Raw genomic sequence first — 12,675 nt, 5'->3', positions numbered from 1 at the left:
CACACACACACACACACAGATATACATAGCACAGATCTCTGCAGCATCTTTCTTTGTTGTGTGTCAACCACACTCACCTTTTTGACCTGGGCCTCCTTGATCTTCTCGAGGGCGACCCTGATATTCTCTGCCTTCAGCTTGGCACCCTGCTCCTCCTGCACACACACACACACACACACACACACACACACACACAGGACAACAGAAATGATCCACCCGTTAACCAGCAGCACTGACGGACACATTCCAACAGCGCCGGCTCTCTCTCAGTCTGGATTCAGGACACTTGTGCTCAAGAACTTCACTCTGGTCCTCTCACCTGATTCCTCCAACAGGAGTTCATCGTTTTCTGCCAGCTGGTTTCTCTCTAACCAACACGTCTGTGTTTGCTTGGCATCAACCACAACAGTCCGTAAAATCCCAGATTTTTATTGGCCGAGTCTGGCCAAAGTCTGCCCGTATTTCCAGTCCAGCCAGCTGACTGTGTGGGGTTGGTCCTAACACATTACGCTTGTTTCCTTGGGCTTCTTCCACGCTGTTTTCATCATACTTACAGTTTCCAGACAGAGTGAATGACACTAAAGCTACAATAAAGTGAAAGCACCAGAGCAGCAGCCCAGAGTCAGTCCCAACGACACACAGGTGCACTGGCCAAAGAGCCCAAACTGGGAGGAATCATCAGACATTACTAAACCTGCTTCTCCTCCTCCTCCTCCTCTTCATCATCATCTCTGTTATTTTGACTGCAGTGGAATGAGATTGGATTAATGCTCCGATGCTACATGTTGGTAGATAGCTATTGTCTCTCTTATGGAGGATTATCCAAATTCCCTAAATACACACACAGACACTCAAACAGGAGGCAGCACCGGCGCTTCTCTGCCACAGCAGGAAAAACTACAACCTACAGGCCAGATGGAAACGTGGCATCGTGGATAAAGTTCAGCTTGTTTTCCTCTGACAACGCAGCCTCGATATTCAGTCGCAGCTTCTACCTCTTTCAGTTTGATTCAGCACAAACGAACAAGAGTTGACCTTCAACAGAATGACTGGAGGCGAGGTGATCGGCCGTGGGGACACTAAACAGTAGAAGGAGGCAGTGGACATGGACAGAGGAGCATCACACAGCCTGAGTTCCAGCACAGCAGACAGCAGGCACAAACACAAGATCTGGAAGCAAAAATAAGAATGGAAATAGAAACACAAGCAGACATAAGCGGAGTGAGAGAAGTGAGGGAGGCTGAGCAGCAGGCTGACTGCTGTACTTACTGACTGACTGCGTGCTGAGCAGCAGCCCACTGAGTGTCCATTACAGAGGCCCCCACCACCCCGACAAGCTGCCTGAGTGGACTCAGAGCCAAAGACGCTGCCTCTGCCGTCACGTCCTCCCCGGCCCAGCGGCACACCGGGAATGAGACGAGGACAGAGAGAAGCAGAGATGGACGGGCTGGGGGAGGGGCTGCGGCTGTGCCTATGTCCCTGCAGAGGCACTCATCTCTTTATCTCATGCCCCCCCCCCATTCCACAAAATGCCGTCTCCTCATCTTCCCACTTCTCTTATCTGATTTCCTCCTCGTTTTTTCAGCCTACTTATTTTGTCCCATCCTCACTAACACCCCCCCCCCCCCCCCCCCCCCACACACACACACACACACACACACACACACACACAAGGATCCATATTGTGAACAAGAGAAGAGAAAGGGCACAATCAAATGAAGTTGATGGGGAAAAGGAAGAGGGGATTAGCAGCCAATCTCCTTACCAGCACCCCCCAAAACCCTGTTAAGTACACACACACACACACACACACACACACACACACACACACACACAGCAGAGGAGGCTGCACTCTCAGCTCATGAACAGCTTCATGTTCTCTGGAACGTTTGTTGGTCGGAGGCTGAAACAGACGATTTACTCTGATTATTATTATTTCATTCTACAGATTTCTAGTCAGCAGACACCACAATGACTTTTTCTCTACAATAAAAGCAGTGAAGTGTCAAATGTACGAGGATGTAGACTTCTGTGAGAATAAAAATCCACGGTGGTGTTTCAGATTGTCAGCAGGTTAACAGTAGATGTACAGTAGTTGAGGATGTGTAGAGGACATGGGAACATGTAATCTGACAAACTCCATGAAAGTTCTTCAGTTACTGTGTTTCATAATAGATTTAGTTGTGCAGTGACACACAGCATTAGCAGACATCAGACTTACATAACACTAGCGAACCCAGCTCAGAGTCCTACATGGAGATCTGAATCTGATGAAATATTTTACATAAGACATCAGCTGTTAGCACCTTTTAACCTTTGACCTGCAGGAAGAGTCAGAAGGGCAGGGACATCATTTACATATTACTGTATTTGATCTGCTGAGAATCAGCCGTGGCTTCTAATTGGTCAAAATGTAAAGGATGCTTCCTGTGGTAGACAGTGGAGCTGGGAGAGCATCTCAAGCCTTTTCTCACCAGGGTTCATGTCTCCCTTATAGAAGAAAGCTGAAACCAAGAACCCGGACCACAGAGAAGAACACAGACCACAGAGAAGAACCAAGACCACAGAGAAGAACACAAACCACAGAGAAGAACACAGACCACAGAGAAGAACCAAGACCACAGAGAAGAACCAAGACCACAGAGAAGAACACAGACCACAGAGAAGAACCAAGACCACAGAGAAGAACACAGACCACAGAGAAGAACACAGACCACAGAGAAGAACCCAGACTTGAAAGTTTAACTGGGTGTTTTCCAGATAATATTATAGATGCCTGACGCAGCACGGCCAAGGAGTGCCAGTCATCATCACCTTCATCTTCATCACATTACGAGGCGTTGCGAGTTTGATTTCCACGGAACTCTAAGTGTAATGTAACAGTGCACACGTTGCTCAAAAGCAGTGGGTTGAGTTGGCATTATGACTTTTTGTGCAAACATGAAAATGTCTATTCATTCATTCTCTATGACCAGGAACCTGAATCCTTTGTTTTCCCTTGAAATACTATCCATTTACCTGTCAACAGTGGTCTCACTTCAGTATTTCAATGGAATTATGAGGGGATAATTAATTGTTTGGTAAATTTGAAGGGGTTTTTATGATTTAAAAACCCTCCAGAAAACCACTTAAATCCCATTCATATAACAGATAAACCATTCATTTATCCTTTAAGCCTAAATCTGCCTTTCCTGGCCTGTTTTGCTCTGCAATGCTCATTTCATCTTAATGCATTTTCATTTGGACAATTTCTCAGTATCTGTTAGATTGCGGTCCCGCCCACCACAGACGGATGGCAGGCTGTTTTTCTGTGCTCCTACCACCGTCATCACCCTCATCTCCAGCTCGCAGCATAAATGTTCTGTCTGCATCTCATAGACATTCAACTGACCTACATTACAGAGCCTCTAACACAAGCCTCTGCCCAGGAGACATCCTGCTGCCTCTTACGTCCTGACCAATGTGTCCCTCCTGAGCCGTAGGCTCCAAACACAGAGCAGCTATGTGACTTCTATAGAAGCAGCATAAGTCGGCAAGCAGAGTGTGTGTGTGTGTGTGTGTGTGTGTGTGTGTATGAGATCAAGAAGTGCGTGGGTGGATTGCATTTATTGCTGATGCACTGTAACACTGACACATTAAGAGTGTGCATTCATGCATGACATCCATTTAAACACACACATCTGTTCCATGGAAGCCATGGAGTGCAATAATTACACCCTCAGCCTAATCATTGCTGCAGGAATTAGACCAGCCCCATAGCTCATAATCTGCCTGTGATCTCAGGGGCCCACCGAGGCCCCACCCTTGCTAATCTGGGACCACAAATTAAAAACTCCAATCACGTTTTTCAGAGGATGCTCGGAGCACCTTACACCAGGAGTCAGTCAGTCAGAATCAGTACAGGAAGGTAGCTGGGATGAATGTCCCCCCCACCAACATTTGGGAAAACATTCCCTTCTCTCCAAACTGGAACAGGCTGTTAACATGAGGAGGACTTGGATCAGATGTAGAAGTCTATGTGATGTCTTTGCAAAGAGAGCCAAAGCCAAGATCTCCATATGAGCCAGTCCACTGCCCGCCACCCACTGTCAGTGTGTGTGTGTGTGTGTGTGTGTGTGTGTGTGTGTGAAATCTGCTACAGGGAATCACCCCCTCTCTGCACCAAAGAAGATTATCCCTGCAGATCTGGCACATTCCTCTAACATCCAATCAAACTGCCTCATCTGCTTTATCATCCAATCAAATCATGACCTTGGTGATCCAATCAGAGTAAAGCCTCCTTACTGACTTGCTCTCTAATACACACAAACAGATAAAGAAAAGTCTGCCCTTAGCCTGTAAGACGCCAACAGCTTTAGCTGACGAGACTGACATCACATTCACTAAGCGAATGTTCAAGTGTGCTGCATGCTGTGCTTTGATTTAGGAGGTGGTACAGATAGATCCCAGGAATGGTGGGTCTCCACCAGGGCTCAACACCACCAGCAGCAGTAATTAGAGCACTAGCCGCTCCCATTATCTGCATTGATGAGTGTTAGCTAGCACACGGCTCACCTACTGAGCTCCATTACTGCAGCTGGCTGAGCTCCAAACACTCATTGCTGTGCAGAACAATCCAAGGCTGCTTAACGGCTTCCTCTGAGGTCGCCACGGCAGAAACACCCCAACACATTCATCCCCCCACAAACTCTTCCCCAGCACTGAGCGTGGGCTGCTTCCCTTTCTTTGAAAAAATGAGAAGTCTGTGTATTCTCCACATAAGAGGAGCAATGTGATGACTTGGTGACCTGAGGTCACACCTTTTCTTTGCACGTTTCTCACTATGCTATTATTATTGTCACTTTTACTTTCTTGTGCAGGGGAATCCAGCCATGATTCCATTTGTATCCATTTTATTGAAGAGTGTGTTTTTTCATCAAGCACACAAAACTACTTCATGAGGGCATCTGACGTTTCCAGTTCATTTCTGCCCTGAACCATTCATGCCCTTTCACTCACTCATGAGGACACGGCTGCCCTGGTGTTAGACCAGGTCCTGGTGCGGCCGGATCAGTCCACATAGGGAAGCCACGCTGTTCCTCTGCCGGTGTAAAGCTTTGGGATAATACAGCAGCATACTGCAGACAGTCAGGACACATCACAGCACTGTGCACTACACACACACACACACACACACACTGGGCAGCCTTCAATACACTGGGAGGAGACAGTGAAAGAAGAAAGGGGACAGAAAAGGAATGACGTGCATGCTTATTCTGTCATGCAGGAGGAGAACAGGTGTGGTCATGCAGGAGGAGAACAGGTGTGAATGGGGCATCACCTTGGTCAGCAGGTGGGAAGGTTTTCCTGCTATGTTTCTCAGAATCAGAGAGGTTTCCCTGTCCAGATAGGAGTGCTTTAAAGAGAGACACAGAGAGAGTCCTGGTGAGTCAACCTGCTGTCTGACAGAGGGGACGTGGCAGTGTAGCAGAGAGCTGTGTGGTGAAGCAGAGATCAGCAGCAGAAAAACCTCAACATCACTGACGACGGGGTCAGAAACCTGCAAAGGACACACACACACAGATTACAGTCCAGTGATGTGCTGTGGGGATGAAACACATTAACCAGTACCCCCAACCCCCACCCACACACCCCATAGCCCTCAACTACAGAGGGAGATCTACCCTTGCTGAAGACAACCTGATCTTTTAAGATTGCTGTGTATCATCAGTCTGGGATGGACTCTGATTTTTAGTTTTACATTTTCTCCAGATTATAATTTAGACTTCCGTCACATCTGTGACCTCTGTGAACTGAAATCATGTTGTTCTGATCCAAAAAGCTGTACTTTTTGTCAGTTACTGGATCCAGAAAGTCTTTGATTAAAGGAGGAAGAGCTGAGGCTGGACAGCCAGGGGGCACCGCAGCAGAGTGCCAGAAACTGTGAATAACATGCTGTGTGTGATGGTGTGTGTGTGTGTGTGTGGTGTGTCTGTGTGTGACCTAAATATTATATTTAATCTGTGGTTATCAAGAGAGCTCTAATGCTTTCTATAAAATAGTTTCTAGTGATTGAAGCACACACACACACACACACACACACACACTCATACACAACATTATTAAAGATGATGACAGACAGAGCTTCACTGTATGAAAATAAAAAGCAGATTTATTTTTCTTTAGACCAACCACTGCTCAGTGTGTCCTGTAGTCCAGTAGGACCCACGGGTCTTTGGACTCCCAGGAAGCTGCTCAGGGTGACCTGGTGGCTCACTACATGTATGGTGGATTATACAAAGCTCACCGAGCCACAGGCACGATTGTGGAGCTCATGTTGTCCCTAAATGTTTGTATCATAGGAAAAAAATACATCGACTGGATAATAAACCAAAGATAGGTCCTTTGTGTGTGCTGATCCTCTGTAGGACACTGCAATCAGGAGGAGAGAGCTGCTCCAGACACTTCTTTATACAGTCTAAAGAAGTGTAAGGAAGTGTCCTCTGATTGGTCGGTATCGGTCTGTATAAAGAAGTGTAAAGAAGTGTCCTCTGATTGGTCGGTATCGGTCTGTATAAAGAAGTGTAAAGAAGTGTCCTCTGATTGGTCGGTATCGGTCTGTGTAAAGAAGTGTCCTCTGATTGGTCGGTATCGGTCTGTATAAAGAAGTGTAAAGAAGTGTCCTCTGATTGGTCGGCATCGGTCTGTGTAAAGAAGTGTCCTCTGATTGGTCGGTATCAGTCTGTATAAAGAAGTGTCGTGTCCTCTGATTGGTCGGTATCGGTCTGTATAAAGAAGTGTCGTGTCCTCTGATTGGTCGGTATCGGTCTGTATAAAGAAGTGTCGTGTCCTCTGATTGGTCGGTATCGGTCTGTATAAAGAAGTGTCGTGTCCTCTGATTGGTCGGTATCGGTCTGTATAAAGAAGTGTCGTGTCCTCTGATTGGTCGGTATCGGTCTGTGTAAAGAAGTGTCGTGTCCTCTGATTGGTCGGTATCAGTCTGTGTAAAGAAGTGTCGTGTCCTCTGATTGGTCGGTATCAGTCTGTATAAAGAAGTGTCGTGTCCTCTGATTGGTCGGTATCAGTCTGTATAAAGAAGTGTCGTGTCCTCTGATTGGTCGGTATCAGTCTGTATAAAGAAGTGTCGTGTCCTCTGATTGGTCGGTATCAGTCTGTATAAAGAAGTGTCGTGTCCTCTGATTGGTCGGTATCAGTCTGTATAAAGAAGTGTTGTGTCCTCTGATTGGTCGGTATCAGTCTGTATAAAGAAGTGTTGTGTCCTCTGATTGGTCGGTATCAGTCTGTATAAAGAAGTGTCGTGTCCTCTGATTGGTCGGTATCAGTCTGTATAAAGAAGTGTCGTGTCCTCTGATTGGTCGGTATCAGTCTGTATAAAGAAGTGTTGTGTCCTCTGATTGGTCGGTATCAGTCTGTATAAAGAAGTGTCGTGTCCTCTGATTGGTCGGTATCAGTCTGTATAAAGAAGTGTCGTGTCCTCTGATTGGTCGGTATCAGTCTGTGTAAAGAAGCGTCGCTGTCTGACTGAACAGGCTTTGTGTCTGCGTTGCAGCTCATTGGTTTTCTGTTTTGCGTCAAGCACAGCAGTAGAGATGAGGTAGAAATGCTTAAACAGCCTTGTCAGATGGAAAATGCATGGTGAAGACTAGCACATGTGACTCTGCATATGATTTAGGAAAGATTATGAGCAGTCTTTCCTTTCCAGTGCTTTGTGGGACAGAAAAATGGAGTGGATTGATATTAAAAGAAGCGAGGACACAGCCCGTAGCAGTAGAAACAACCTCCACTATCAAACACTCAGCAGCAACGAAGGGTGGAGGATCTGCTCCCCATCTTCAGCTGTGGGAAACAACACAACTTCTACACTGGTGACAAGTATTGGTAAAGTTGGAAAAACAGCCGTGAGCCTAAAAATACTCTGTATACTTTGGAAATGCAAGTTGGTACAAAGTCTTCTGATTAAACAGGTAATATTTGACAATGGTGGTATTTAAGTCTTTGAGTTGTGTTTGGCTCCATTCCAGCAAACACTGAATGATGGTAGCAGTTCAGCATGAGAGGTTTCTGCATACAACTTGCTGTGAATTATTTTCATCTTAGCTTTGTCTGGACTTACCAAAGCACAGCATCTGCTTAGATACCAACCTCATATTTCTCACTAGCACTACACTAATGTCTCATGTATATGCTGTGCTCTAGCACACCGTCAGTGTGTCGGGGTTTGGAGCAGATTCCACATTCACATGACAGTTGACAGTTTAGTAGGTACGCTGAACTCCAGCTAAAGCAGTGTAATACAACAGTCCTGCAATAAACTCTACCAACAAAGTAACTGAGTGTATGAAGCACTGGTGTGCTTTGGCTAAATGTTCCTGACAAACTGGCCTCTGAGTGTGAGCTCAACAGTTACCTGGATGAGGAACAGATACATCTGTCAGTGTTTTCTGACGTACATACAAACGTGGAAGTAGTTACTTTTACAGTGAGTCATAAAGACTTCATGTATGTAGCTGTAAGTAAATGCATCTTAAACACATTTTAACAGAAGCATAATGTATTTGTCATAACTTTTCTTTGTCCCACATTGTCTGAAAGAAGCAAGGTGAGTGAGCAAAACAGACATGGCTCATACTTTGAACATACTTATGTACCTCTGTGTTGTGATGGCCTGGACTGGCTCCCTCAGCTAAGGGCACAGTTGAAGGCTGCTGACTGTCCGATTCAGTGGAGCGGAGGACACTGTCCAACGAGTCCATGGAAGAAGCCGAATTAACAGAAACCCCAGACGCCGAGGTGATGGAGGAGCGCGAGGAGTGAACAATTGAACGCACCTGAAGTGGCAATACAAGAAAAATGGGAAGAGAAATCACAGTTCAGAGAACAGAGCAGATTTGTTATTGTCGAACCTGGAAAAGCCAAAAAGTTGGTCAGGGTCAGGGTATGAACCCTAAGGGTCTGGGTATGAACCCTACAGTTCAGGGTACGAACCTTAATGATCACTGGAAGAGTTCTGATGATCAGGATACGAAGGGTACAAACCCTAACGTTTATGGTAAGAACCCTAGCAGTCAGGGCTCCAAACTGTAGGGATCAGTCTATAAACCCTAAAGGTCCAAGTTCCAAACCTACCCTAACAGTTAGCGTGCAACGCGTGTCTCTGTGGTCAGGCTGTAGTTTGCTGTACAACTCTGCGTCAAAATAGTGACTCTGAACTATAAATATAGTTGACACATTCAGAAGCAGTGGTAAAAAAGTAAAGTCTGCTCAGTTTACCTCATGTTCACTGACAGTGCCAACTGATCCAGTGCGTCGATGCTGGCGCTGAGAGGACCCAGGCCGTCGCACTGAGGCTGATGTGTAGGAGGAGGCAGAGCTCAGAGAGTGGGAGGAGGTCTGACGAGCAGCTTCATCCATGCTGAGAGACGCCTGATGAACGAGCACAGAACAAGGACGGACAAAGATGGTTGATTACACAAAAAATACACGCGAGCACCAATGATTTTCCGAGGTGGTCCAACAGCATGACAGGTCTCATTCTATCAGTGTGCAGAGTAAATGTTCTCTTCAACCATCAGTCTGGTTGTGTAATCTCACATAGTATACCCTGATCAAGCTGTCAAGGGTCTGAGGCCACGGCATCAAAAACTGTTAAAGGCAGAAGACACTTTTTCTCTCCTAATACCGAGTCTCATGTTTTAACCTGGACTGCAAATGAGTGCCAACTGGATACTGGTGCTCTCCTTCTCTCTGGGATCACATGTGTCCCACCAATACTGAATCAATGTAACATATGATCATCTGAGTGATATCCAAACAGCTAATGAGGTCTATGATCTGGTGGTCAGTGTAAGGTTATTATCGCTAACAACAAAACTAACAACACAACGAAAACCAGATGTGACAAGACGAAAAAAAAACAAAACAGTAACTGACTGAATCTCAAACAAAACTAAAGCAAGCTAAAAGGATGGAGAAAATGTCTTCCGCTTTTGTCTTTGTCAAGTATTTTGGCTGGATATCTATCGTCCAACTTATTAGCTGTGCCAGTACACCAGTCAGCGCCATCACACATGGAAGCAGCAGCTTCATGTCTGTTCAACTGAAGACTGCAATGTGTTGTTGCAAAGCTTTGGTACTGACTGTGATGTAGCGTGAATGACTGCACGGATCCTCCAACGGTCTTGTTGTTTCTTGGTGCTTCAATGGCTGTTCTCTCCACAGACAGTCCTACTCAGCAGTATTTGAAAGGCTGCAGCTACATACTGCCCACAGTCAGGATCTACCTCCTCCATGTCTCCAGCTCTCCCTGACATGTTTCCACTGGTCAGCATCAGCTGTCTCCGTAGGATCAGGATCAGCTCTGTCTCTCTCCCTCTGAGCCAGTCATGCGTTTGGGTTGAGATGACTTGTAGATATAAAAACTCCAGGACGGGCCCCATAGATAATGATCAGGTATGTGCTCACAAACACTTAGATGGAGAATAAAATACATTAACACACACCTTCTCCAGCTGGGCGGTGATGTCGTCCAGACTGAAGTTGGAGGCCAGTGCCGGTCTCCCATGATGCCCAGTGGGAGCTCTGATAGTGCCAGCCGGTGACGCTCGAGTGCTGCTGCTGCTGCTGCTTGCCCCACTGCCCCCCCCACCACCACTAACACTGTTACTGCTGCTTCCTCCTGCTCCTCCAGGGCTGCCCCCTGCTGGCTGCCCCCTGCTGCTGCGCCCTGCTGGAGGCTTCTGACGTACCTGAGAGTGACACAGAGGACAAAGCTGACAAAGTCTGAAGACAGTGTTTCTGCTTCAGTGTCTGAAAACGTCTCACAGACAGCAGCAGGAGGTGTGGGCCATAATCACAGAGCACGGCCATGTTAACTCTCACACATGGAGGCTGTGGCTGCTACTTTTGTTCAGGTGTGTGTGTGTGTGTGCGCGCACACCTTGGTGTCTGTGAGGCCCAGACGAGCCATGCTGCTGGCACCAGGGGCTTTGGTGTTGATGGTGCTGAGCTCTTGTTCGATGGAGCACAGATCAGCCATGAGAGCGTCCAGATCCACGTTCTCGCCCTGATTCAATGCCTCTGCACACACAAACACACACAGAGCAGATGTGAGACCAGGACGATCCAGGACAGGTAAGGACAGAGGAGGAGAGGAGATGTGTGAGGTTCAATCAAAGTGTGAGGGAATGTGAATGTCTGTGTGTCTGACCGTTGATGTTGTAGATGGAGAATCTGTAGGAGAAGTTGGCCATGTTGGTCTCCTGCCGGAGGGGAGCTTTTTGCTGAGGGGGCTGCTCCGGACGACTGTCATCCAGACTCTGGACAGGAAGAAGAGGGAGAAAATGAACATGTGTCCATTCCACTGCTGTGATGATGGTGTGTGTGTGTGTGTGTGTGTGTGTGTGTGCTCTGGACCTACACACTGTGTGACCTACCTGTGTGAGCTTGTCCAGCTCCCCAAGCCACGCTCCAAACATCTTATCCAGGTCCTGGTCCTCCTTATCACTGTCCTCCTCTTCCTCTTCCTCTTCCTCCCTGCTGACCTCCACCTCCTCGTCCGACAGCTGATCCATCTAAGGACAGGACAGGAGGGAAAGTGAGGACAAGCAGAAAGAGACAACAGAGTTCAATCTTCCTCTGTTTCACAGCACAGTGCGACCTTTAGCTCCACCCGGTGGCCAACAGATGGCACTGCACCATAGCTGCTCATGACCCTGTCCCTCTCTGACATGAGCAACAGATGGCACTAGCACTCCTGGATAAGGGTCAGAGCTGGACAACCAGCTGGACTTCCTCTGAACTTCTATTAAGACAAAGTCATGAAGTGAAAATTCAAAGATGACAGTGCAGCCTGTTTGTGAGAGATCACAACAGATGGACAGCTTTAGAGCATGACATCCTTACTATTGAACAACGTCCAGCTGTAGTCAGTGGATCAGACTGAATGGTTGTCTGTGAAAAGTCACACAGCCCTTTAAAGCTCTAACACATCTGGAACCGATGCCTGTGGTACTTTTTAGAAGAGCATAAATAAGAGCTAAGCAGAGTCAGTGGCTCCATCTGTTCATGGAAACACTGTCCACAGTAAAAAGGGTTAAACACATAACATGACACATAACATTGCTAAAGTCAGGCCCATCCTGTCTATGAATGATGTGGAAAAACTAGTCCACGCGTTTGTCACTTCCAGGCTGGAGTATTTCTATTCTTTATCATCAATACGTCTATAACGTCTCTCTAGCTGATCCAGGATGCTGCTGCATCCATAAATGTTCAGGCCAAATTTTAGTGCTTGAGAAGCTTCTGCTGAAATTCTGATCGTTGATTTGATGAATGTGAAGATGAAGCACTTCAGCGTCATGTTCAAGGAATAGTTTCACATTTTGGGAAATACACTCATTGAGATGAGAAGATGGATGCCCTAACAGCCCTAACCCTAACAGCACAGGGCACACGGATGCTCTACGCATATCTGCAGTCAGAAAACGCTTCATGTAGGTATGACCTGATCAATGACACCCTTCCTCATCTCCCCTCTGTACCTTCATCTTCTTCATCTCGTCCTCCTCCACTCTGTATTCCCTTTTCTGTTCTCCTACTCCTTTTCCCTTTCCTCCAGGTCTCCACCCATGCAACCTCAGAGCAGAGCACTGCCCAGGGCACAGTGTGCTATTCCTG

General features: G+C 46.8%; 1 protein-coding gene across 1 annotated transcript in view; it reads right to left on the bottom strand.

The window, feature by feature from the left end:
• Positions 1–11,570, bottom strand: part of raph1a (Ras association (RalGDS/AF-6) and pleckstrin homology domains 1a) — a 25,717-nt gene extending 14,147 nt beyond the window's left edge. The window contains exons 1-8 of the mRNA XM_070838484.1: positions 11,433–11,570; positions 11,207–11,315; positions 10,937–11,076; positions 10,500–10,745; positions 9,271–9,423; positions 8,649–8,828; positions 5,321–5,395; positions 78–155 (exon numbers count right to left, since the gene is read on the bottom strand). Of these exons, the coding sequence (XP_070694585.1) occupies positions 78–155; positions 5,321–5,395; positions 8,649–8,828; positions 9,271–9,423; positions 10,500–10,745; positions 10,937–11,076; positions 11,207–11,315; positions 11,433–11,570 (1,119 nt within the window). The remainder of the gene's footprint in view (positions 1–77; positions 156–5,320; positions 5,396–8,648; positions 8,829–9,270; positions 9,424–10,499; positions 10,746–10,936; positions 11,077–11,206; positions 11,316–11,432) is intronic.
• Positions 11,571–12,675: the final 1,105 nt, after the last annotated feature.

Source organism: Pempheris klunzingeri, chromosome 10, assembly GCF_042242105.1.
Source record: "Pempheris klunzingeri isolate RE-2024b chromosome 10, fPemKlu1.hap1, whole genome shotgun sequence".
Taxonomy (NCBI): Eukaryota; Metazoa; Chordata; class Actinopteri; order Acropomatiformes; family Pempheridae; genus Pempheris; species Pempheris klunzingeri.
The sequence above is the reverse complement of the archived record's forward strand: the minus strand, read 5'-3'. Positions and strand labels throughout refer to the sequence as shown.